The 26752-nt window shown below is 42.9% G+C and overlaps 1 protein-coding gene and 1 long non-coding RNA gene across 2 annotated transcripts in view; both read left to right on the forward strand.

The window, feature by feature from the left end:
- The window catches only part of ptpn20 (protein tyrosine phosphatase non-receptor type 20), a gene marked incomplete at its 5' end in the record, with an annotated part of 91682 nt that extends 68195 nt beyond the window's left edge, over nt 1–23487 (forward strand). The window contains 13 exons of the mRNA XM_084075409.1: nt 1199–1279; nt 4281–4342; nt 6643–6804; nt 7852–8287; nt 10806–10921; nt 11600–11685; nt 14593–14738; nt 15689–15837; nt 17071–17161; nt 21023–21357; nt 22552–22767; nt 23077–23139; nt 23337–23487. Coding sequence (XP_083931535.1) covers nt 1199–1279; nt 4281–4342; nt 6643–6804; nt 7852–8287; nt 10806–10921; nt 11600–11685; nt 14593–14738; nt 15689–15837; nt 17071–17161; nt 21023–21357; nt 22552–22767; nt 23077–23139; nt 23337–23447 — 2054 coding nt within the window. The 3' untranslated portion in view covers nt 23448–23487. The remainder of the gene's footprint in view (nt 1–1198; nt 1280–4280; nt 4343–6642; nt 6805–7851; nt 8288–10805; nt 10922–11599; nt 11686–14592; nt 14739–15688; nt 15838–17070; nt 17162–21022; nt 21358–22551; nt 22768–23076; nt 23140–23336) is intronic.
- LOC311059249 overlaps nt 1–26752 on the forward strand; it is a 510343-nt gene that overhangs the window by 307591 nt on the left and 176000 nt on the right. The gene's annotated exons all lie outside the window — the stretch shown is intronic.

Here is a 26752-nt window from a genome sequence, read left to right on the forward strand (position 1 = left end):
AAAACACATTTTTGGATATTACTCCTACAGATTTTCCATATTCCATCCTGATTGGCTAACATTGGCTTCCAAAATTTGAAGGATTGGTTTGTTTTGAACAAAATGCCTCAAATCATGAACGCAGCATGCGATTTCCTTGAAATTGTGCACGCACATTCCCACTAAGCCAAGGAAGAAATGCCACTTGAACATTTTCAAATCAGCCTCATAGTGGCGCTATAACAGGTCGATTCATGTTTTACCTATAACTGCATTGATCTGCGTGAAACTTTGCACACACAAACCCTAGAGGCCAAGGAAAAACCTTTGCCCTGCATTTTTCACATTCAGGAGGCTGACTTTTGTAAAACATTTTTTTGCTATTACTCCTTCAGATTCTGTCCAAAAATCACGCAAATCGGTACACAGTATCTCTATAGTCATGTGATCAAGGCGGATGTGTCCGATATTTCATATTGCATCCTAATTGGCTAACATTGCCTTCTAAAGTTTGCAGGATAGGTCCGTTTTGAACAAAATGCCTCAAATCATGACGCAGTGTGCGATTTCCGTGAAATATTGCACGCACATTCCCACTAGGCCGAGGAAGAAATGCCACCCTTTCCACATTGGCCTGTTATAGCGCCACCAGCAGGTCTAATTTAGCAAAACACATTTTTGGAACAAAATGCCTCAAATCATGAATGCAGTGTCCGATTGCCGTGAAAGGCCTAAGAAGAAATGGCACCCTTTTCATATTGGCCTATTATAGAGCCACCAGGAGGCCATAATAACCTACCTGACCTGGCGGAGACCTTTGCTCAGAGGAGCACTTTTTCTTGTTGTTATTGTTATTATTATTATTATTATTATTATTATCATTATTTCAATTGTAACTTTTCTTATTTTGTTAGTTTTAGATAATATAAAGACCTCTCATTGTTGTTGGTTGCACTGGTGGGACTGCCAGGCAACCAAGTTATGTTTATGGTCAAGGATGTGAAAATAATGAGTCATAATAGGTAATGGGTAATGGGTAATAAGAGGTTTAATCATTGACAGAAGAATTCCGAAAATGTCCTTCTGCTGTTGATCACATCTCTGTGACAGTTAGGACTTCATTCACCATCTGCACCTGTAACGTGAAAGAATCATTTTTAGTGGCCGATAAGGGAGAAGGAATTCATGTCAACCATCCTTTGGTTTTGTTTTCCTCTAGGTTTGTTCGATTGGAAGAAGGACAGGAAGTTCTTCACTCGTTTCGAGGACAGTAGCGCCCCAGGGAAAGAAGCTGAGAGGGGTGAGGATCTGTTCTCTCCACCTCTCTCTGCCATCCATCCATCTCATCCGCCTCCATGTATGTTTTATCCTTCGCCTTCGTGGCTTCCCTTTCCCTTTGTTGTGCCTCTCGTCCGTGTGAACTTGTACCTGAGTGCTGAGAGAGAGATGGCTCTCTTTGCAGCCGTGTACTATCTGAGAGAGAGAGCTTGTGCACGTGTGCGTGCGTGCGTGTGTGTGCGTGTGTGTGTGTGTGTGTGTGTGTGTGTGTGTGTGTGTGTGTGTGTGTGTGTGTGTGTGTGTGTGTGTGTGTGTGTGTGTGTGTGTGTGTGTGTGTGTGTGTGTGTGTGTGTGTGTGTGTCTGTGTGTGCGTGTGTGTATGTGTGTGATCTGTTCGCTGACAGACGGGTCTTGGGCTCTCTCTCTGCGGGATTAATAATTAGCAAGCCTTCCGCCCTCCACTGGGGTATTGGACTGCAGGGCTGCAGTCATCAACCACACACACACACACACACACACACACACACACACACACACACACACACACACACACACACACACACACACACACACACACACACACACACACACACACACACACACACACACACACACACACACACACACACACACACACACTCGCACGCACTCACAGATCCACAGGTGTATGACCAGTAGTCCGTACACAGGGTCAGGCGGGTCAGTTGCCTAGTGACATTGAAGGTATGAGTTAGGTGGCAGGCTACGCGCTGTAGGACAGGGTCTGTCTGAAAGGACCGGCGTTGTTCAGCTGTCATAGCAGAGGCCCCGCGCGTCAACAACACGTCTGCGTCTGAAATGGAGGGAGGAGGTCAGTGTGGGTTTCCATTGGCTGAGGACGACGGCGACTGTGCTACACACGGATATATTTTGGATGTATGAAAAGATGTCGGTCGGTCGCGGCCCGCAGGGTGTAACGTCAACGCGGGTAGCCATCGTTTATAGCCGCCTCCTGCCTCATCGGATCGGTTGGAGAGAGACAGAGTTTCTATGAGCTGAAAATAGCCGATCTAACGGGGCGATCGTCTGTTTTCTTTATAACCTATACCTACTAATTTATCAGCCTATTTCACCTTCACCAAACCGTAGCAGATCTCCCAAGATATTAGGTGCGATCGGCTGTTGTTGTGTTGTGAGCTTGTAGATCGGCTGTTGTCGGCGGAATAAATTAGGTGTAAGGGTTTGAGGGATGTAAGTGTTGAATGTTTGATGACCAGTTGTGGACAGTGGCAAAGTACATTTACTTGAGTACTGTACTAAGTTAGTTTAGTACAGTACTAGTATTTGTTTTTTTGTTTTTGTTTTCTGCTATTTTCACTATTTTTTGACAATTTCTTACAATTTCTGAAAGTGAACTTCATGATTTCTTGTCCTTTTGAATACTTGAGTATTTGCTTGAGTATATCGTCTCTGTCGGGTGGAAACCTCATGTGTCCAAAGCTGTTACTTTTCAGGATTCAAATTCAAAAACAGCAAAAGTAGCAGATCTACAAGCTCGTTGGAGCTTGTAGATCTGCTACTTTTGTGTGACGCTGTAGTATGATCAAGTATGGCGTTAACCCATTCAATCCGGGAACGCATCTGTTTCATTTTAGATTTGAGCTATAACCTTATTTTATACTTTGTCTATTTAATAGCAACAAGCTACAAGCTCATGAGTTTGTAGATCTGCTATTTTTGTTTTTTTGTAACATTTGTGCAAACTTTTGAATGTTATCTATTTTTTTAAAGCAACATTTCTTTACTCAAATCTTTGCTTCTGGGGGGGTCCCTGGAACAAAATATTTTCAGATGGGGGTCCGCAACCAAATTCATATCGATTTGGAGGTCCTTGACAAGAAAAGGTTTGAGAACCACTGATATAGCAATCAGTGGATTTATAAGAAGAAGACATGTGTCAAATGTTTGACAAATGAACACTTGATAAAATAACAAATGTTCGCTTTAAAAAATGTATATTAATGATTCGCACATATTTTTCTACAAGATCTACAAGCTCATTTTTGAATAGCCAAAGAAATGTTAAAGGACACAGACGCGTTCCTGGTTTGAATGAGTTCATTTACGTTTTAATTATGCTAGGTTTAATTTACGCTAGGTTTAATTTACGCTAGGTTTAATTTACGCTAGGTTTAATTTACGCTAGGTTTTCATTTACGCTAGGTTTAATTTACGCTAGGTTTAATTTACGCTAGGTTTTCATTTACGCTAGGTTTAATTTACGCTAGGTTTAATTTACGCTAGGTTTAATTTACGCTAGGTTTTCATTTACGCTAGGTTTAATTTACGCTAGGTTTAATTTACGCTAGGTTTAATTTACGCTAGGTTTAATTTACGCTAGGTTTCATTTACGCTAGGTTTTCATTTACGCTAGGTTTAATTTACGCTAGGTTTAATTTACGCTAGGTTTTCATTTACGCTAGGTTTTCATTTACGCTAGGTTTAATTTACGCTAGGTTTTCATTTACGCTAGGTTTTCATTTACGCTAGGTTTAATTTACGCTAGGTTTAATTTACGATAGGTTTTAATTTACGCAAGGTTTAATTATGCTTGGTTTATTTTACACTAGGTTTAATTTACGCAAGGTTTAATTATGCTTGGTTTATTTTACACTAGGTTTATTTTACACTAGGTTTAATTTACGATAGGTTTTAATTTATGCTAGGTTTAATTTACGATAGGTTTTAATTTACACAAGGTTTTAATTTACGCTAGGTTTAATTTATGCTAGGTTTAATTTTGCTTGGTTTATTTTACACTAGGTTTAATTTACGCTAGGTTTAATTATGCTAGGTTTAACTACAGTAGGTTTAATCACGCTAGGTTTAATTTATGCTACGTTTAATTATGCTAGGTTTAATTTATGCTAGGTTTAATTATGCTAGGTTTAATTTATGCTAGGTTTCTGCCCCGACAGCAATGGTATAATACTTTGTTTCACCAAACAGCTGATGACCCCTCCTCTCTCTGTCTTGTGTTTCAGCTGAAGCTGTTAGTAGGAGCGTGGGGACGTTCAGACAGCGTCTCTCTGCCACAGAACAGGATGTAAGTTACAGTCTGTCAACCTCTCCCAACGGCTTCTTTCTTTTTATATATATCATCGCTGTCCGGGCAGAAAACCTCTTATCTCCATAATTTAACTTTTTGTGTGTTTTTGTAAATGAACGCCCCTACTCGTTCATACTACAGCGTCACACAAAGTAGTCTCCACAGCGTGACGCATTATGAGCTTGTAGATCTGCTACTTTTTCTATTTTTGAATTTGAATCCTGAAAGGTTTTGGTACATATGAGGTTTCCACCCCCGACAGAGACAATATTATTATTATTTTTTTTTGGCTCCACTTCCCCTGTCTGTCTGTCTGTCTGTCTGTCTGTCTGTCTGTCTGTCTGTCTGTCTGTCTGTCTGTCTGTCTGTCTGTCTGTCTGTCCCTCTGTCTGTCTGTCTGTCTGTCTGTCCCACTTACCTTTTTTTCTACTGTTTTGTCTTTGAACTCTCTGATGACAACGCTCTGTAACTGGAGTCTGTACCGCGTGTCAATCTGCGCCTGCATTCTCAGCTGGGGGTCATTGTGTGTGTGTGTGTGTGTGTGTGTGTGTGTGTGTGTGTGTGTGTGTGTGTGTGTGTGTGTGTGTGTGTGTGTGTGTGTGTGTGTGTGTGTGTGTGTGTGTGTGTGTGTGTGTGTGTGTGTGTGTGTGTGTGTGTGTGCGTGCGTGCGTGCGTGTTCGAGTGCTTGTGTGTGTGTGTGTGTGTGTGTGTGTGTGTGTGTGTGTGTGTGTGTGTGTGTGTGTGTGTGTGTGTGTGTGTGTGTGTGTGTGTGTGTGTGTGTGTGTGTGTGTTCGAGTGCTTGTGTGTGTGTGTGTGTGTGTGTGTGTGTGTGCGTGCGTGCGTGCGTGCGTGCGTGCGTGCGTGCGTGCGTGCGTGCGCGCGCGCAGATCGCTGTGCATGGTTATTGTGTGCTTGTCTGTTTACTGACTGAGATGGACTCCTTTACACTTCATTTATGGATTTATGGATTCATTGGAATGCAGTTTACTGCCTGGACCGGCTGAATAATAACTAATAATGAGAGAGTGGTAGAGTGTAATGGAGCTTTTCTATTGCATGGCAACGCGACGCGACTCGACTCTATACTAATTTTATTACTTTGCTTTCCACTACAGATAGATAGGACCTCCCTCAATGCGGCAACCATCCATCTCTGTGTATAGGAGACTGTTAAACAATGTAAAAGTTAAAGCTAATGCTGTGTGGAAATGGAGATCAGCCTTATCAGCATTAACAGCATTAGCGTTTGCAGTTAACGCTAATGCTGTCTGGAAACTATCTCTATGTCACAGTTCTAACAGAAACAGTTTCTGTAACATTTTTATTGATTCATTTCACAATTACAATGGCTTGTTTCAAAGTGTATTCACTTGGGACAATGGGGAGCTTCCATGTAGAGCTCTTCACGGGTCCCCCCGATTCTGAAAATACCTGACAGGACCTGAGACCCGTACAGGGTTTTACCATAATCACTCGGACCCGGGTCGATTCCGGTTTTATTATCTTGGACCTATAGGCTCTGTTTATCATCATGTATAACAGCCGAGTGGATCCCAGAAGACCCCATGCTCAGCGCTGATCGTTAGAGAAAAGTATGAAGTGCTACGATGTTTACACTGACCTGGGATCAGATTGACAAATTATACCTTCATGGAATCAAAATCAAAATGCCCTCATGGCGTGGGTGATCATGGATTCCTTTTTAATCGAGGTGAAAACATGTGCAATTTAATGTCATCGTCTCTTCTTGTAGGCTGCTACGTAGCTGCTAGGTACTGTATTAGGTATGTTGGGTCCATGAAATAAATAGGTCGGGTCTGTAATATCTCGGAAACAAATCGGATCTCAGAACGAACCTCACGGGTCCGGGTCTGTGTTTTTTTTTTTACATGGAACCAGTCTCGGAACAAAATTTCACGGTCCATTAGGGTTCGGGTCCGTCGTTTGGGACCTATGACTTCTCTTTTATTTTATTTTTTACAATACTGTTGTCTTATCCTCTTTTCAATACAGTAGCAAATGACTGAAAACTATTTTTTTTAAATCAATTCTCTTACAAAGATCCTGTATTTCTTCTCTTTTTTTACGCGCCCTTTGCTGTTTGCATCGCGATAAATCTTTCATTAAATTGATTTAAATTGTCACCAGTTTGAATCGATTTTAATCGATTTACGATAAATCGCTACGCATGCCTACATTACAGACATAGAAGCTTAAGCCCTTCCAAACCCCCCCAAACATCTCTCTGATATTCCTCTCATTTCTCTCTGATTCCTCTCATTTCCTCTCATCTCCAGAGTTGCATCATGCAGGTGGAGTTCAACAAGTCTGAAGGAGGGGGCCTGGGTTTCTCTCTGGTGGGGGGCACTAACGGCAGCATGCTCAGGGTCAACGAGATCTGCACGGGCGGAGCGGCACAGCTGGACGGCAGACTGAGAGTAGGAGACATTCTGCTGGAGGTAAACTAGTCCACCATGTTCCAAAAATGAAGCATAGCGTTAGTTCATGCAGGACACGGAAGTCTTGCACGCCAAAGCTGTAACTAGCTGTCAGTCAGCTTTCTATTCCCCATTCACAGCACTGCTGGTCATTACGTCACTCACTCATTATCCAATCACAGCTCACGCATTAGCAAAGAGGTTCCTTTAAACACGGTTCAAATTCTCTAGGTCTTTCTTGGTTGCTGAACCAATTGCATTCTGCTAGCTCCTCCTCCTTTTGATTAGAGTCTGGCATAGGCTCAAATACTTGTGATTATCATGTATATCTGCTTTGTTTAGAGTCATATAGGCTCAAATACTTGTGATTATCATGTATATCTGCTTTGTTAGAGTCATATAGGCTCAAATACTTGTGATTATCATGTATATCTGCTTTGTTAGAGTCATATAGGCTCAAATACTTGTGATTATCATGTATATCTGCTTTGTTAGAGTCATATAGGCTCAAATACTTGTGATTATCATGTATATCTGCTTTGTTAGAGTCATATAGGCTCAAATACTTGTTATTATCATGTATATCTGCTTTGTTAGAGTCATATACGCTCAAATACTTGTGATTATCATGTATATCTGCTTTGTTTAGAGTCTGGCATAGGCTCAAATACTTGTGTTGTCATGTATATCTGCTAATTCAAACTAATATGTCAATGTACTGCTTCTTGTTGACATTGTATCCCTATGGGGGATTTGCTTAAGCATTCCCTGAATATATGCTTAGCAGGCTGCTTCGACAAAATTCAGTGAATATTCTCCCAAGAGCGGAGCTTTAACGCCAAGCTTAACTGTATTTCATTTGTGGCAATAAATGGTTAAATCTACTTTAACGCGAGTGTTTCTGATTGAACTGCAAAAGTAGCTGATCGACATGCTCAAAACGCGGCACTTTTGCGCCGCATTTTGAGCCTGTGGAGCTATTTTTGCACAAAGAAAGCAGTCAATTCAACAAAGAAAACAACAACGTAAGCCTTTAAATTGTGGTCTTGTGTGTATGTCTGTTTGCAGGTTAATGGAGTGATCGTGTCGGGGCTCAGCCACAGTAAGGTGGTGGACATCCTGCGTAAGGCCGAGGGCACGGTGCAGCTGACCATTTGCAGGGACATCCTGCAGCCCCCGTGCTACTCGGAGCCCCCCGCCTTGCCCGACGACATGGCGGCCTACCCCGACGTGGCAACGACCTACAACGACATGGCGGCCTACCCCGACAGGGCCGCCTACACCGACACGGCCGCCTACAACAACATGGCCGCCTACAACGACATGGTGGCCTACCCCAACATGGCCCCCTACCCCGACATGACCGCCTCCTACCCCAACATGGCCACCTACCCCAACATGGCCGCCTACCCGGCTGGCATCCTGGGCGACCAGCCGCCATACGCCTCCATCCCCGAATCCTCAGCTGACGCACTGCTGATTTATCCAGTGGAGCGGCCCCTTGGTAAATGTATGCTTTGATGTATTTTTTCGTTGCTGTTGCAGGTGCAGAAACCTCTTTATCTCCATATTCTAACTTTTTGCACCCGGTATAATATGACTTAGTCATCATTTCTTGTTTTTTTGTAAATTTGTAAACGTTGCTACTTGATCATACTGCAGCGTCACACGAAAGCCTCAAAAGTACTGCTACTTTTGATACTTTTTGAATTTGAATCAGTTTTTGACATCCGTTTTTTGGGGGGGGACAATACCGGTGTCAGTACATTGTTTTCTGTGACAGATGTGGCCATATAACGTACGTCCAGAATAATTGAGTCAATGTTTGCTTAACACCATTGCACGGTTCAAGGTGGATTATGTGGGTTGTTAACCAACCCACTTAAATTAAAAATGTGGCTTTTCATACCAAAACACATTATCTTACATAGATAGTAACAGTAATGGTTATAAAACTGAAAAAAGTTGTAGTCTCAGTTACTTAAGCTACTTACTTATTATTCATACAACTCAGGCATATTTCTTGCATTGGAGTTATGGCAAGCTGACCTAGATAATATGCTGCTACGCTGATGTGGTCTACGTATTTATGTCTGTTATAGTACACTGTGATGTAAGCAAGGCTAAAACTGCAGCTAATTCAATTAATAATGGTTGTGTTAGATGGTGTGGAATGAACTCCCCATTACAGTTTGAACTGCAGACTCACTCCCAATCTTTACCGTAATCTGAAGACTCACCTCTTCAGACTCCACCTTTAGCCCGTAGCACTTGCCCTAGCCTTGACGACCTTGCAGGCTTATGCAAAGGCTACATTTTAATTTACAGTAGATGCATGTTATGTAGACAGATGCCAGGTCATTTGTAGACCTGGCATCCTATTAGCCTCGCATAGCCAGACTATATCACTGCGTGGATATGAGTCTGGTGCTTCTATGAGGACGTTTTTTTTCCAAGGGGGCGGGATCAAAACAATGACTCTGGACGCAATTGGTTAGACCTACAACCAACTACCAATCACAATCTCCCATATTTGAATACTGGGCCCTGATTGGTCACCCCAGACTTCTGGAGCAGGAAATAATGGATTCACAATGGAGCAGTGCCAAGCCCAAATCGCCGAGGGCAATTTGTTTTTGCACTGGCAGATTGGTCTGGTCCCAGGCTACCTCCATGTGACACCTATAGTGCCACTCGTATGGTTCTTGTGTAGACTCAATCCAGGACCCTTTCCTGTTGTGCCGTTGGGCTTCATGCTCCTTTAATAAGTCATGGACAAATCAATCTGTTCTTCAGGGATTCTTTTCTTCCAAAATAACCATGCAATGTTATTTTAGTGTGTTGGATTACTTACAGTATCTCAAGCACGTTTCCAGCCTCTGCGAGAGATTATAACTTTCATTCTGGACATTCTGACATGAACTGGATCCAGTGGTTTTCCTCGGAGATCAATCAAACCACACACAGTGTACTTTGGAAGAAGGTTGGCAGTAATGTCAAGATCACCACCAGTTATAATCAATGGACCAAACATGCCAGAGCAGACCACTGGTATTGTTTCATTTGGATGCCCATCAGCTGATGCCTTAGTGCAGTAGTTCTCAAACTTCTTTTGTGGCTATGGACCCCCAAAATGATACGTATTTGGCCGCGGACCCACCCTTGGCCACGGACCCCCCACTCCCCCCCCCCCCCATCTGAAAATGTATTGTGCCAGGGACCCCCAGAAGAGAATATGTTAAAAGACTGTTAAAATATATATATATATATATTTTCTAAATCGAGAATGTTCAAAAATAGTAGATGTACAAGCTCGCAGCACAGCACAAAGAGACGCGCCGTGAGCTTGTATATCTGCTATTTTTGAATAGCCAACGTATAAAATATGGATAAAGTGGTTAAAATGGTTGTGATGCTGTATTAACACATTTAGCTGGGGACCCCCTGAAATAAAGAATATCAGATCTACAAGCTTACAACGTTGATGCATTGTAAGCTTGTATATCAGCTATTTTCGGCGTGCACAGTGTCATGCAAACAAGTATAAATCAGCCTTGAGTTTTCCTGGAGTTACACAAGAAACATTAGTTTAGAGAGCAAAAACAAACACACAAAACAAACACCACAACAAGGCAAAAATACACAAAAACATTAATCACAAGGTTACACCAGGCTATAAATAGACAGAAAAACAATCACAGCGATAAGCAGAACAACGTTAGTGCTAATTCAGCACACAGACAACATTCATCTCCACTTTGGTGTATTAATGAGAGCCCAGGTGGACAGAAAAGAGGGAATTTAACGCCTTCATTCACGCAAAGTACCATGGGAAATGTAGTCCCTGTGGAACTGACTGTCAATCACTGCATTTAGACATTCAGAGGTTTTCAGAGAGTGTGTGATTTTACATTTGAGAAAAAACACAAGAAGTTAGAATATGGAGATAAGAGGTTTCTATATCATGTGATAGTGGCTGAACTACAGTATATCATAAACCATGATCCATCTCGTTGACCCAGATCATGCCCTCACAGATCATGTGACCAACGCCAGGGAAGATGTGTTCATGGTCTCCACCCCGCATCATCCAAGACCCAGACTGGCTGTCGTTAGGGACGAGAGTGTCATCGATCAGGTAACACACACACACACACACGCACACACACACACGCACGTACACGTTCACGTACACACACACTAGGGCTGAAATTATATTCGTTGGTCTTAAAAATTGGCAGATATTATATTCGATTATTATCATTATTATTATTTAAAAAAATATTTAAAAAGAAATACAAACATTTTTTCTTCTTTTTTTTTATGTTTATTTGACAGGGACAATAAAAAAAAACAATGTATCAAGTGCTCGGATCCAATAATACATTTTGTTTTGTATTGTTCCTGTCCAATAAACATGATCTTTTTTTCTTTTTCAATTTCTTTAAATTCGAATATTAATTATCATATTCGAATATACATATTTCCCCCATATTCGAGGAATATTCGAAATTTGAATATTAATTTACCAGCCCTAACACACACACACACACACACACACACACACACACACACACACACACACACACACACACACACACACACACACACACACACACACACACACACACACGACACACACACACAAAACTTCAATGCAAGATAACACTGAACTTGTCCTTTTTTAAGAAATGCTATAACCGCTCCTTTGCCTCTTCTTCTACATTTCTTCTCTTTTTAACCCCTTGCTGTCTATTTGTGTCCCACCTTCCTGCTTCCTTCTTCCTCCTCTCCCTGGCCTTTGACCGTTGCCTAGGCGTCCAGTTGCAACAGCACCCCCTCACATCCAGCCTGCTGCCCCTCCCTCAGTGTCACTGACATTTTGCATGGAGCTTCGGACAGGTAGTAGCTCCTTTTTCCTCTCTCTCTCACTCCTCTTCCCTCCACCCGTCCCTTAATGTCTTATGCTTAATTTTAGCCCCATATGGAACCTCTCCCTCCGCTGTATAGCTCCGAGATGATGTTCCACAGTCTCGGGTGCCGAAAGGTGACGACACCGGGGAATATTGGCCACTATGCATGATTCTTACCTTTTTCCGCACATCGTATCCAAAAAGTAAAGGTCAGCCCCCCTGCTCTCAGATGTTTAAAATGTTAGCGATCAAGAAGAACTAACCGACGGTTTGAAACGAGCGTTTAAATCGCTTTTTTGTCAGCCTGTGGCATGTTTTTCCAATGCAATCTTATGGGAGCAGTACTGTGCATGCGGACGGGGGTTGACTGGCCACAAGCTGACTAAATAAGAGATTTAAACGCTTGTTTCAACCCGTCGCTTAGATTTTTTTGGCCATTAAAATGTAAAACATCTGAGAGCAGGGGGGCTGACCTTTACTTTTTGGATACGATGTGCGGAAAAAGGTAAGAATCATGCATAGTGGCCAATATTCGCCGGTGTCGTCACCTTTTGACCGGACACTGTGGAACCTCATCTCGGAGCTATACAGCGGAGGGAGAGGTTCCGATTGGAGCTAGCTTAATTTATACTCCCGGCGTACGATGGTGTCATGTGTGTGTGTGCCAGAAATAGCCGATCTACAAGCTCACAATGCGTCGCATTGTGAGCTTGTAGATCGGCTATTTCCGGCCGTGCAGTACGTACCGTCGTGCGACGATGGATGGATGAATCAAGTCTTTCCTTGTCGTCTTGTCTTTGTTTTGTTAGAGTAGTCTTATCGTTAAAAGGTGACGTGTTATGTTGTTTGTTAAAATAAATGTTAAATAGCTTCTGATAGTAAATCATTGCTATAGACAAGCGTTTGTTCAGATACAGGAGGTCTGGCCCGTCTCTCCAGCTCTTTTAGTAAATAGAACGTTCCTTTACAGGAGAGAGAACTCAAACAGGATACAGATAAAATAAATGAGCAGACAAAACTGGACCCCCAACCCACCACCTGAAAATGAAATGTTGTTTATTAAAGAGATGGTGAGACTCCTGTTACTGAACAAACACTCTAGTCTATAGCAACGATGACTATCAGAATATAGAGCTTTTTACTTGACTTTCTTTTCTTTCTGTTTTTACAAAATACTAACCCCTCAAAACTATTACTTAGACCACCTTTTACCACCAGGGGGCATCAGAGAGTTATAAATGAAACAGCAGTCATTTCTCTTGTGATGCTATGGTTATTATCATGAACCCTCCTCAAACACATAGATGTTCAACACGTAGGAAGTAGCTAGCCTAGCCAACAGTTTGACATTAGCACACCGGTTCTCAACGTCTGGTTCGGGGACCACCAGGGGTCCAAATTGATGGACCCTTTTATAGGTGTCTGTAACTCTGAGAGTTTGTAACTCTGTCAGAGTTAAATTAACACTGAGGATTTTCACACAGTGTCGAACCGGGGTCCCAGAATAGTTTAGTTCAGTGGTTCTATCTCCACCTTTTAAAATGTCAAGATCCCGTCATTTGGCATGCATTAGACCAGGGGTCTTCAACGTTTTCCGCCCAAGGACCCCCTAGCTGAGAGAGAAATGAAGCAGGGACCCCCTCTATATCGTATAAAATTGTGTTTCAGATTAAACTTTTTTCACCCTCTTTTTTCCCCTCTACACATATACCGCGTCTGCTAAATGACTGTAATGTACCTCTTAGCAGATCTACAAGCTCACAACGCCTCGCAGCGTGAGGCTTTGTGAGCTTGTAGATCTGCTATGTTCAGCTAATGTTTACCTCAGAAAAGGGATGCTATGGTTCAAGTGGTTAAGGTAAAACATAAGAAAAACATCCTCTCACACAAAGATTTGGCGGACCCCCTATAGTAGCTCTGAGGACCCCCTAGGGGTCTCTGACCCCCTGTTGAAGACCCCTGCATTAGACCACTGTTTCCCAAACAGTGGGTCGGGACCCATTTGTATGGGTTGTGAGTAAATATCCCCTTTATTTATTTATTTATTGTCTCCGCCAGGAGACTGTTTTCACTTTCCGTCCCCCCCCCCTCGGCCAAGCTAACATTGGTCAAGCCTCGCGTGACACGTGACAATACGTTGAAAGAGTGTGCTCTGATTGGCTAGTGAGACGCATGACGTATAGCGGCCTATAAATAGATGTGTCACTTTGAAAGAGTCTGTGTCTCTTTCAAAGTGAGGTAAGACAGGAATAATCACCAAATGGCTGAGAAATGGCGGAGCAATACATTATGTAGACACACTGGTGTCATCACAATACGTAATATAAATAGCTTAGACAGGATTAATCAATATTTGCTGGTGGAGACTTGTGCTCCGAGGAGCACATTTTCTAGTTTCACTTTTTTTTCACTTAGAAAAAAAAAAGTTCATAAATACCAAAAAATCCATAAATTCAAAAACAAGTTAGGAAGTAGTGAAAATAGCCGATCTACAAGCTCACAACTGCGACGCGTTGTGAGGTTGTAGATCGGCTATTTTCACTACTTTTTCTCTACCTAAAAAGTTTGGGAACCACTGCGTTAGACCACAGACTCCCTTTTAATAAAAGTTTTTATTTCTTGCGCTGTCCTCAGTGTTAATTGAACTCAGCATGTACAATGGAACCAAAATGGACCCGTTTGTACACTCTCAAGAGTTACAGGGTCCCATTTGGCCCCCCGGGACCCCGACGTTGACAAAACGGTGGCGTAGCGACACAGCTATCTTAGCTTCTTGTCTATTATACTGCATTTATAGGTGGAAAGGTCGCAGGGAAAGGAAGCTCAGCCTTGCATGATATCAACCCCCCTCCCCACTGAAGGTCTCACCCCTCCTGCCCCCCTGAATCCCCCCCAGGAAACAGTTTGTGACCACGCTCTTGGACCCCCCGTCGACCCCCAAAGACATTAGGAACCAGAACCACCAAACGGACGGCTGGAGCAGCGAAGAGGATGACGACGCCTTCGAACCCAACGGTCAGGAAACGACCTCGCCGCCAACAGGTGTGCTATGCTATGCTATGCTATACAGTGGTGGAAAGAGTACTCACACTTTTTTTTACTTAAGTAAAAGTATCAATACTGCAATGTAGAAAAATACTCTGTTACAAGGAAAAGTACGGAATTTCTTTTGTTACTTAAAGTAACAAAAGTAGAAAGTAGTCATTATGTAGAATGTACCATTTCACACGTTTTAAAATGTTTAAAATGTACAAAAATCTTGAAAATAGCAGATCTGCAGTGCAGTAAAAGTATAATATTTGCCTCTGAGATTTAGTGGAGTAGAAGTAAAAGTACTGAAAATTACAGTAAGTACAACTTGATTAAATGTACTTAGTTACTTCGAGTTCATCAATGTATTAAAAAGAAGAAAGACAGGCTAATATTTGTGTGTGAACAGCTAAGGTTATGTTACCTGCCTTGTTGGCATAATGTTATCTCGTTACCTTTGTTAACGAGCGTGTCTGATTCTTTAAATGTCTTACCTTTTACAACTCTGCACTCTGCTGCACTGATAGAGTTTATTACTGACTTCTTCTGGGTCCTGAAAATAAGCTCCATGATCTGGAAATGTCTGTAATAAAACGGGTCTATTGGAGTGAACGGAGTATATATGTCGTCTCTGTCGGGTGGAAACCTCATATGTCCATAACTGTTAGGATTCAAATTCAAAAGAGTCAAAAGTAGCAGATCTACAAGCAGATCTACAAGCTCGAAACGCGTCGATTCGCGACACGTTTCGAGCTTGTAGATCTGCTACTTTTGATTCTTTTGTGTGACGCTGTAGTGTGATCAAGTAAGGCCGTAAATTTACCAAAAAACACGATAAGTTGAAATATGGAGTTTCCGCCCGACAGGGACGATACATACGTTTCTTTTTCCTCTCTATCATATATACGTGTCAGGCTGATGTTTGTCTGCTCTCTCCTCCTCCTCCTCCTCCTCCTCCTCAGGCCCTCCCATCGTGTCGGAGGAGGAGCTGGCCAGCCTGGCTCTGATCGCTCCCTGTAAGAGCAGCCAGTACTCAGGCTCCAGGGTCAAAGCTCTCATCCAGATCCTGCAGCATCAACTGGACCAGCAGGAACTGGTCAAAGACTTCATGGTGGGTTTCTGACCCGCTTACTGGTCTTACACACACACACACACACACACACACACACACACACGCACACACACACGGACGCACGTACGCGCACGCACACACGCACGCACGCACGCACACACGCACACACACACGGACGCGCATGCACACGCACACGCACACACACACACACACACACACACACACACACGCACACGCACGCACACACGCACACACACACTGAATGAAATGATGTGAGCACTAGTCTTACATCACAGTGACAGTCTCATCTGAAGCTGAGTGACCTCATCATCTGAGTGATGATGAGGTCATGTTTTGTTGCAGAGGCTCTAGAGCAGCGACTTCTCAACCCCGGCCCACTGGTGGGCGGCAAGGTTATTGCAAGTTCGGCTGATTTCTTTTTTCTCACTTCGGTTATCACTCTGGCCCGCCTCCTATTTGACCCGTATTTCAATAACGTAGGCAAGTCAGGAAGTGACTCGAGTTTTACATTGGACAACACTGGTCCCCCCCCCTACAGACCAATCAGAAGCCTCAAGTCGTTTTCTCCCGTTTGTGCACGGAGATAGGAGGCTTTCCAGACTGTGTAACGAGTGAGAAAGAAGATCTGTCGAACGTTGCGAAGCAGTCTGGATCCCAGGCTAAATCGTGGCACGAGGGCAGATCTTTTTAATATGGCTTCCTTCCTAAAAATATATTATCTATGACCCGCCAGTAGAGTCATGTGAACATCATGCAGTGAGGTTTCTGAATGTTTTGAAATGAACCTGAGCAGAGGCTATTTATCAGTAGAATTTTTAGGATTCTTAGCCTGTTCCTTTTGTTGTCTATCTCATCTCTCCCCCCCCCCCCCCCCTTTTTTTTCATTTGGCTACACTACCATTTGAACAAAGACAGTTTATTGTACTGTAAATATAATAGCAATGCAGTGCATGCATGTGAAAAAGAGGATGAATTGTTTTTGTTTTGTTCACAAAACAGATGAGTGGCTTTACATTTGCCAGTCAACGAAAGACTTTTGATGTCGCACTGTAGTTTAATGAAAATGTTGTCACACATTGCATTTGTATGTGACTTTGTCATGGTTTTCATATTTTCAAATATGGCCCCTTTCGAAAACGCCCCTGCTCTAGAGCATGTGGAAAGCGTGTGATGGGTGTTGATGATGTAATAATGTTTGTTGATGATGTAATAATGTGTGATGAGTGTTGATGATGTAATAATGTGTTTCAGGCTCTGGAGCATCTGAAACCCGCTGATAACTGTCTGGTGGGCAAAGCCCCCGAGAACAGAGACAAGAACCGCTACAGAGACATCCTACCATGTAAGTGTCATTACCATCTGAACATCCATTTTACACTTTGAGGCACAATCTTTATGCATCATTTTCACACATTTCATTGCCTCACTACGTTTGTTATATAGCACCAAAGTCTGACATCACTCTGGCCGCTAGAGGGCGCTATATCCCACTGGGTTACGGAGTTATTTATTCTATTGAGAATCCCAATAGAGAAATCTCACGTCATAATATGAGAACTGTGTTCCAAAAATAAACAAATTATTTTTGGAACACAGATGGGGATTTTCAATAGAAAAAAAATACTTCCTTGACCCAGGGGTAGTGGGAGTGACCCAGGGGGTAGTGGGAGTGACCCAGGGGTAGTGGGAGTGACCCAGGGGTAGTGGGAGTGACCCAGGGGGTAGTGGGAGTGACGTGAGTGACTTCGGTACTCTACAGTATAACAGTGGTTCTCAAACCTTTTCCATGTCAAGGACCCCCAAATTGATATGTACAGTATTGTTGACTGCGGACCCCCATCTGAAAATATTATGTTTGTACACCCCCCCAACAAGGACCCCATGGGGATCCCCGGGACCCCAATTTTGAGAAGCACTGTGTTTTAGCACCCATCATGCTTTAATACATGTTTCCCTACTGGTTTTTATTTGACTGGTGGGCTTGGAGCTTGTAAAAGCCGTACTACTCACAGACCTGGCATTTATAGGGCTGTACCTTTGTAAACACTTTTCCTTGGCAGCGCCAGGTTAAACTGCCGTTCTGTTGTTTACAGGAATACTATGAATTAGGCTCACGGTATTCTCAAGGATACACCTTTTCTTTTACACCAAACAATACAATACAATGCCCCAACAGTAGCGCCAAGCGTTTATTTACATGTACCAATAGCTTATAATTCCCCCCCGCGCCTTTAATGGTGCGATGGTGTCATCTGTTAGCATTATGCTGTAATTATCAGGTCATTACCGTCGCACTAAATACGGTAGTCTGGGAAGCTAATTGCAGGCTCTGTTACGGTTTAATAAGAGGTCTGGCAGATCAGCTTTTAGAAGAGTAAACAGAGACACCACAGCCTGGCAGGATGAAAGACAAGCAACACAACATACTATAATCACTGACACACATGGGCTGTACATGGGGATGTGCAGGGATTCACGTGTGTGTGTGTGTGTGTGTGTGTGTGTGTGTGTGTGTGTGTGTGTGTGTGTGTGTGTGTGTGTGTGTGTGTGTGTGTGTGTGTGTGTGTGTGTGTGTGTGTGTGTGTGTGTGTGTGTGTGTGTGTGTGTGTGTGTGTGTGTGCGTGTGTGCGTGTGAATAAGAATTATCTACAAAATATGATAGATTAGGGGTTTTTATGGAGTCTATGTGTGAGTCTGTACACGTGATCGCGCATACAAAATGAGTCGTTTTCCCCAACGTAAAAAGTTTTGGAGTTGTAGGGGTTTTAGAGAAGGAGATAGAACGGAAGCGGATGGGGAGCGATGTTTTTTGGCAGTGATCTATAAGGCCATTCCTTCTCAGAATCACAGTGGGTGATTCCAGAGCTGCTCCAGCCCCTCCCGTGTGGAAAACAAAAAGACTGAAAACACGGTTCAGACCGTGTTCGGCACCCGATGTGTTAATAGGCAGACGTTCATCGAAAATAGCAGATCTACAAGCTCACAACGCGTCGCGTTGTGAGCTTGTAGATCTGCTATTTTCGGGGAAAAAACACATCTCTGGAACCAACAATGGTTCTTCTAATCTATGGCATCCCACCTTTTATTTTCCTGTGTGTACATAACATGTTTAAGTGCTCCGTGTTGGGCAGGAGGAGGGAGTCACAGGGGGGGTTCAGAGATGGACTGTAGGGCGATGACAAAGATAGTGTCCCCTAGTGGAACACCACTGACACCACAACATCTCTCCATCTGCTGGTTCTTCAGCCTCCAGCTGCTTCCAGCTACAGCGTCTTGTTGCCTCACGTTGCTTTGCAGGAAGCAGCGTCCACTGTGTTGGGAGTATCGCAGCCATCCGTTCATATTAGCGCCTGACTGCTTCATTTTCCACCGAGCATTTCCGAAACCGTGTTGTTTTGACCTCCAAAATGCAGCGGGGGCAGGAAGACTTCAACCCCCGGAAAAAAAAAAAAAACATTCCTGGCCTCCCTCAGTGCCTCTCTCTCTCTCTCTCTCTCTCTCTCTCTCTCTCTCTCTCTCTCTCTCTCTTCGTCAACAAGCCTCTGTACTGCTCTACCAGCTTGTGTTGCCCATGCAGCTCCGTGGCTCCTCCAGGCTTGTTGACTTGGCTTTATTTACCGTTCTCTTGAATGGCGTAGCTTGTTGGGCCAAACAACACAGGGCAACAATTGTCTGCCTGTGAGGTTTTGTTTATGATTAACAGATGTGACAAATTATGTATTTTGAAACCCTCCAGAAACATATGAAAACATCTATAGTGAAAATAAAAATGTGTTTACTTCCATTTCATGGTTTAATCTAATGCACACATTTTGTCCTGCACTTACACGTTTGCATATATACAGTCATGGTGGAAGACGTACTCAAATGTTTTACTTAAAGGAGGAGTTCACCCAAAAAATTACTTATTTTCTATCAATTACACACCCCATGAAGCCTTGATTTCATGGATTTATTTTTGTTTTTGTGGCATTCCTAAGACAATAATTTGATGACTGTGTGTATTTCCGGTAGGAGACACAAATAATCTACTTTGTGTCTCCTACCGGATACATTAGCCGGTAGGAGACGGGAATCAAATTATTAGCTTAGGAATGCCACAAAAACAAAAAAGAATCCATGGATTCAAGGCTTCATAGGGTGTGCAATTGATAGAAAATAAGTCATTTTTTGGGTGAACTCCTCCTTTAAGTAAAAGTATCAATACTGCAATGTAGAAGCACTCTGTTACAAGTAAGTCCGGAATTAAAAATGTACTTGAGTAAAAGTACAAAAGTATTGGTATCAAAATGTAACAAAAGTAAAAGTACTAAAATGTTTGAAAATAGCAGATCTACAAGCTCACAACGTGTCGCGATGCGACGCGTTAAGGTATAAAAATAGGGCTAAAGTGGTTAATGTATGTTTTATAATGTAATAATTTATATCTGCAAAGTAACTAGTAAAGTTTTCAAATAATTATTGTTGAGCAAAAAGTACAATATTTGCCTCTGAGATGTAGTGGAGTAGAAGTAAAAGTATAGACAACTTGGAAATACAGTGAAATAAAAGTACCTCAAAATTGTACTTAACACATCGGGTGCCAAACACGGTCTGAACCGTGTGTTTACATAGTAGCGGTTCCGCTGCTTCGGTGCCGAACACGGTCTGAACCGTGAGTTTAGTCTTTTAGTTTTTTTCGTTTTTCTCCGCGCGGGCGGGGCTAGAGCAGCTCTGGGAGCACCCATTGTAATCCTGCAAAGGAAGTGCCAGATCGCTCACCGGAAACATTTTTTTTCCCCCATCCGCTTCCTGTCTATTTCCTACTTTGAAACGCCTATATCTCTGAATCTGTTTCCTGTGGGGAAAACCGGTCATGCACGATGCGCGATCCCCCCCCCCCACCCCCCGTTGTAACTCGGCAGGGAAATGTTATGGTTCCAGCCTGTAGCCAGGCTCACGGTACAACATGAATCGATGCTTTTTTTTGCGTGGATTTGCTTGTAACGCACGCTGAAGCTTTAAACAGCAAAGCGCAGTCAATGGGGAGAATGCTGGCACCCACGGTAAGTTGTTATGAAAAAATGCTGGCACCCGATGTGTTAAGTACAGTACTTGATAAATATACTTAGTTACTTTGCACCACTGTTTAAAGTACATGTTTTATTTCTCTTTCTTTCTTTCTTTCTTTCTCCCTCTCTCTCTCTCTCTTGCATTTCTATAGACGACAAAACCCGCGTTCCCCTGGGCGAGAACAAGGACTACATCAACGCCAGCTACATCCGCATGCCGGTGGGCGGCGCCGAGTTCTCCTACATCTCGTGCCAGGGCCCCCTGCCCGCCACCGTGCCCGCCTTCTGGCAGATGGTGTGGGAGAACAAGTCTGACGTCATCGCCATGATGACCCAGGAGGTGGAGCGAGGGCGGGTCAAGTGTCACAAGTACTGGCCGGAGAAGCTGAGCGCGCCGCTGACGGTGGGCCGCTACCAGCTGTACCTGGACAACCACCAGTGTCTGGAGTACTTCTACATCAAGATCATACGCATGGTGGAGACAGAGGTGAGGGAAACGGTATCACCTTTTTAAAGGGATAGTTCACCCCATAATGACTTTTTTTTCTATGGATCAGTCACCCCATGGAGACTTGAATTCATGGATTTTTTTTTTTTGTCTCATTCCTAAGACAACAAGTTAAAAAAACAGGAGACCTGGTTGTGCCAGACCTAAGCCGGTGTTGTGTGAAATCGTGTGAAGTCTAATTCTGAAATCTTTGTGTCTTACGTTATATACCAACCGTATTTATACTTGTGACATAATAGTGATATCACGACTAGTCTGTGCCTATTTATTCATGCATAAGAAACTTAACCACAACCAGACATACCATGTATGGACAAATTGGTGACAAAGGCTCGTGTAGGCCATACCTTTCAGGTCTGGCAATAATTTGATGACCAGCGGACCGATAGGCAGCGGTTCCGGTAGGAGACACAAAGGAGACTCTTTGTGTCTCCTACCGGAACCGCTGCAGGTCATCAAATTATTGGCTTAGTAATTATTTTTCTTACAATACTGTGTTTTACTCTAATCCTCTTTTCAATACAGTAGCAAATGACTGAAAACACTTTTTTTTAAATCAATTCTCTTGCAAAGATCCTGTATTTTTGTCTCCGCCAGGAGACTATTGTTTTCGTTCTCGTCCTTCCGTGTGTCCACCGAGCTAACATTGGTCAAGCTTCACGTGACACGTGGCAATATGTTGAAAGGGTGTGCTTTGATTGGCTAGCGAGACGCATGATAAAATAGAGCCCTATAAATAGGTGTGTCACTTCAAAACATTGTTTACATGTTTTGAAGTGACATCAGTGCCATCAGCCAAGCTAACATTGGACATGTTAGCTTGGCTGATTGAACATGTTAGCCAAGCTAACATGTTCTAATCCTTAGATGTTCTAATCTAAGAATCAGAACATTTCTAGAAAACTATGGTTAAAGATAGGGTAAGTGATTTCCTTTGGTTAAAATAGCACGGGTCTGCTGGCGGAGACTTGTGCTCCGAGGAGCACATTTTCTAGTCTTATTTCTTTTTCTGCTGTTTGCATCGCCATCCATTTTGTATTAAATTGATTTAAATTGTCACCAGTTTGAATCGATTTGAATGGATTTAGGATAAATCGTTACCTGCCTGTAGTATTTCTACATTGTGGTATATATCTAAGAACCACCACCACTAAAAGTCTTCTCACGTTTCAGACGGGCGAAACCCACTTCGTGCGTCACCTGAAGTTCACGCGCTGGCCCGACCACGGCGTGCCGCGCTGCTCGGAGCAGCTGGTGCGCTTCATCCGCTACCTGCGGGCCGTGCACCACAAGGGCCCCGTCACCGTGCACTGCAGCGCGGGCATCGGGCGCGCCGGAGTCCTCATCTGCACCGACATCATCCTCAGCCTCATCGAGAACGACTTGCCTGTGAGTGCGAGCCTTATATATTGTCGCTCTCATGCTTAATGATACTAGAGCGTAGTAATATCCAAAATAGCAGATCTACAGGCGTGAAGTGTTTTGAGCTTGTCGATCTGCTATTTTATTTTTTTTAATCCTGAAAAGTAACAGTTTTGGACATAATTATGAGGTTTACACCTGACAGAGACGATATATAATACAAATTAAATGTGAATAATCTATCTATCTGTCTGTCTGTCTGTCTGTCTGTCTGTCTGTCTGTCTGTCTGTGTATATATATATATATACATATAAACATGATGTCTGTGTCCCCAGATTAACGTGATTGACATCGTGAAACAGATGAGACTCCAGAGGTACGGGATGATTCAGACCAAGGTCAGTTCAACCTGTTCATAGTTTCACATTTTATTAAAAAAAAGAAGCAACCGTTGGCAAAGTGTAAAACAGCAGATCTACAAAGCTCACGAGGTGTCGTGCCGTGACGCGCTGTGAAGCTTGTAGATCCGCTAATTTAGTATATATACATCGGGATTTAAGACACGTCACCGTTGTCTCTCTTGTGTCTCTTTCAGGGACAGTACCTCTTCTGCTACAAAGTCTGGTTGGAGGTTTTACAGGGGATTTTACAGCTTCATGGAAACCAATGGCAACCGGACAGTCCCCGAGACCACAAAGTAGTCTGAGATGTTTCCAGCTCCAGCAACACTTTAAAGGACAGGCTATGGTGACACCGCGTCAGCCCTATGACCGCATAGGACCAGGCTATAGTATGAACAGTGTCATTATTACACTGTTATCACCCTGTTATCACAGGATCTGTAATGGAATACGAGAGAAGCAGGATTCTGATTTCACTATCGTTCATTTATAGTGCTGTGGTTGTGTTTATGAGTTATGACTTAGATCACTGAGTTTATTGCCTTTTCGGGCTTAGTGACTTTGCCTTCTGTTATCGAGCATCTTTCTTTCTTTCTTTTTTTTTATGATTTATGTTTCTATTTAAACGTATCTATTTTACCACTCTCCACTGTCTTTTCATTTGCAAGATGTATTTATTTCTTAACAACCTACATTGCATGAAATCTTAAATCTGGTAATCATCGGAAAAAACTGAAGAGTATATATATTTACCAGCGCATCTTTTATCGGGCAATAATGTCACCTCGCTCATCAAAGTGCACAAAGTAATAAACGGATCAAAACGCACCGACAACGCGGATCTGTTTGAAACACGGCGATGAGTAGGATTTGATGAAGCATGTGTCGACATGTCATTAAGAATAAGTGCATTCATTAAGCTGGAGATAAGGGCATTAGGAATCAATGGATACTGTCGTTTATTTCGGTCACCTATGGAAGTGAACAGTGAATCAAGTGCCTTGGAAAGACTTGCACCTCTGGCTCCGAATGTAACCCCTGGCTCGCTTTCACCGGGGGGGGGGGGGAGAGGGGGAGGTGAGCTACGGATTGAGAGAACCAGTTGGTTAGATAGTATGCACAGCTTTTGCTGAGGTCTTGTTGGTGGAGACTTTAAAACAGGTCAAGTTTTTATTGACCACCAGAGCCAGAGGAATATTGATTCTCACTTTACTTGCTGTAATAAGTTGTTTGTAAACGGCGGCAATGTCAACTTTGTGACCCCCCACTGCCATGTTGTCTTTGCGTGCAGGTTCCATTTTTTCTGTAAGACACGATCATCACATCGCACAACGTCATAGCACAAACAACAAAACATCTTTTAACATGATTCTGTGGTAATGCAGATAACGGATGATGTGGTAGCCTATATAACAGCTAATATTAAAAAAAATATATGCACAATTTTTTGTGATTTGATCAAAGGTCTATAGTGGAGATTTCACCGTGTGGGCAAGCACAATTTTTTTGGGATAATCTCTTCAACTGATCTCTCTCTCTCTCTCTCTGAAGAATTACGAGGTTAGAATAAGATGTCACGTTTTTTTGCATCTACCTTTCTGTAATGGCACAGTTAAGAGCACAAACACACAACACAACAGCAACAGGGGCTCACAATCTTGTCATTGCCACTGTAATATATGTATATGTATATGATGTACAAATTGATAGAGCTGCGTACTATGTATCTACCGACTGAACAGATTGAATATTTGCTGCTGCTGATTTCAACCTCAGGCTTTAGGCGCACACACTCTTTTTAGCCGCTATGTGCTGCTCTGCATCGTTCTTCTGCTACTGCATGCAGTCTTTACAAAAGTACGATATCCTTTAGCCATGGAGTTTTTCCTTAATGACTGTAGACATCGCACATTTGGACATGATCAAGCTGTGGAATGTAACAAAGCAATACTCTCCACCGTGGTTCGAGGAAAATGGTGGGTGGGGGGTTCAGAATGAGAGCCTTTTGCCCAATAACATGTTCGTAATAACGGTACCTCTGTTTGTGATAATGCTAGTAAGAGTCTATCTTTGCCATGTGTTATGGCCAATGTACAGCCATCTGCCTCTGTACTGTACTGTGTATGAAATGAAACCACTTTTCAGCTCAATTGGTTTCCAGCACACCTTCGTCTTCTTCTTCTTCCTCTTCTTCTTCTTCCAAGTTGGTCCGTATAGGAGTTTCTCCTTTGGCTCTTTTTGACGACGAGAACTAAAGCGAGCCGCGCCGCGCTGTGTGCCGTGCAGCGCGTTTCTCGGGATCTTAATTTGTTTCCATATATAAACGCTTATAGGGCTCGGTTTCAGATGAGGTTCTCGGAACCTAATTGGGGCCCTGCTCAGGAGGTGGTGATAACCCTGAATTCTGGGAACCCAGAACTCAGAACTTGTATTTTTATTTTTTGTTTTTAATAGCCGATCTACAAGCATACAAAGCGTGAGATTGTCTATTTCCACATTTGAGTTTTGTTTTAAGACGTACCTCTCCTCCTTTCAGGGGGGGGGGGGGGGGGTTCTTCTTCTGGTTATAAATGGGAACGTGAATACGAAACCATCATAGAACGTGACAAACGGGTTCTGGGGGGGGGTTTCAGGTTATTATGGGACGGTTTCTGTGGTTAAACCTTCCAGGTCTTAAAAAGAGCCACTCGAGATCCTGGTGAAGATGTTGGTTTGATCCTGTGGGTCAAAGGTTATGGGTTTTCTCTTTGTGACAAAAATTATGACGCGCAGCACCAGAAGCACCAGAAGCACCAGAAGCACAACACTTTGCATCACCTGTGATTAAAAAAAAACATTCTTGTACAGTCTTGACAAGTGCTTAATACGATAAACGGGAGTTGAAATGTAATGACGCTGAATTGCACAACCTCTCCTTTATGCTGAATTCATATCTTGTCACTGTACTATAGCCACTATGTAACCGATGACTGAGAACAATGTAATACCTCTCTCTCTCTCTTTCATTAAAAACTATTCTGAAATAGAATTATGACTTTTTGTCGAGAGCAATAACAGTTTATAGGCTCTGATATTTAACACAGCGTAGACCAGCGTATAATTCTTGTCACTCTTCACCTGTACGGAGCGAAGCCTAATTTAAACCAGTAGTTCTTCACCTGTACGGAGCGAAGCCTAATTTAAACCAGTAGTTCTTCACCTGTACGGAACGAAGCCTAATTTAAACCAGTAGTTCTTCACCTGTACGGAACGAAGCCTAATTTAAACCAGTAGTTCTCAAACCTTTTCGGGGCAAGAAGCCCCAAATTGGTCCGGACGGTTGGCGTAGCGGTCCGGTGCACCTAGGCAGCTAATGCAGTGGGATAGAATCCCGATCCCGACGACCTTTGCAGCGTGTCACTCCCCGACTCTCTCTCCCCACTTCCTGTCAGTCCACTGTATATATATATACTATATATGTATACTATCAATAAAGGCAGAAAAAGCCAAAATAATCTTTTTTTTTTTAAATCAGTTGTTTCCCCGGAAACAACTGATTTTCTAGAGGGAAAAACGTGACACGGTATCACAGCTCGCCGGACAACAAAGTATAATAACCTGAGGAGCTGCT

This window comes from Gymnoscopelus microlampas, assembly GCF_963454915.1.
Source record: "Gymnoscopelus microlampas genome assembly, chromosome: 13".
NCBI lineage: Eukaryota > Metazoa > Chordata > Actinopteri > Myctophiformes > Myctophidae > Gymnoscopelus > Gymnoscopelus microlampas.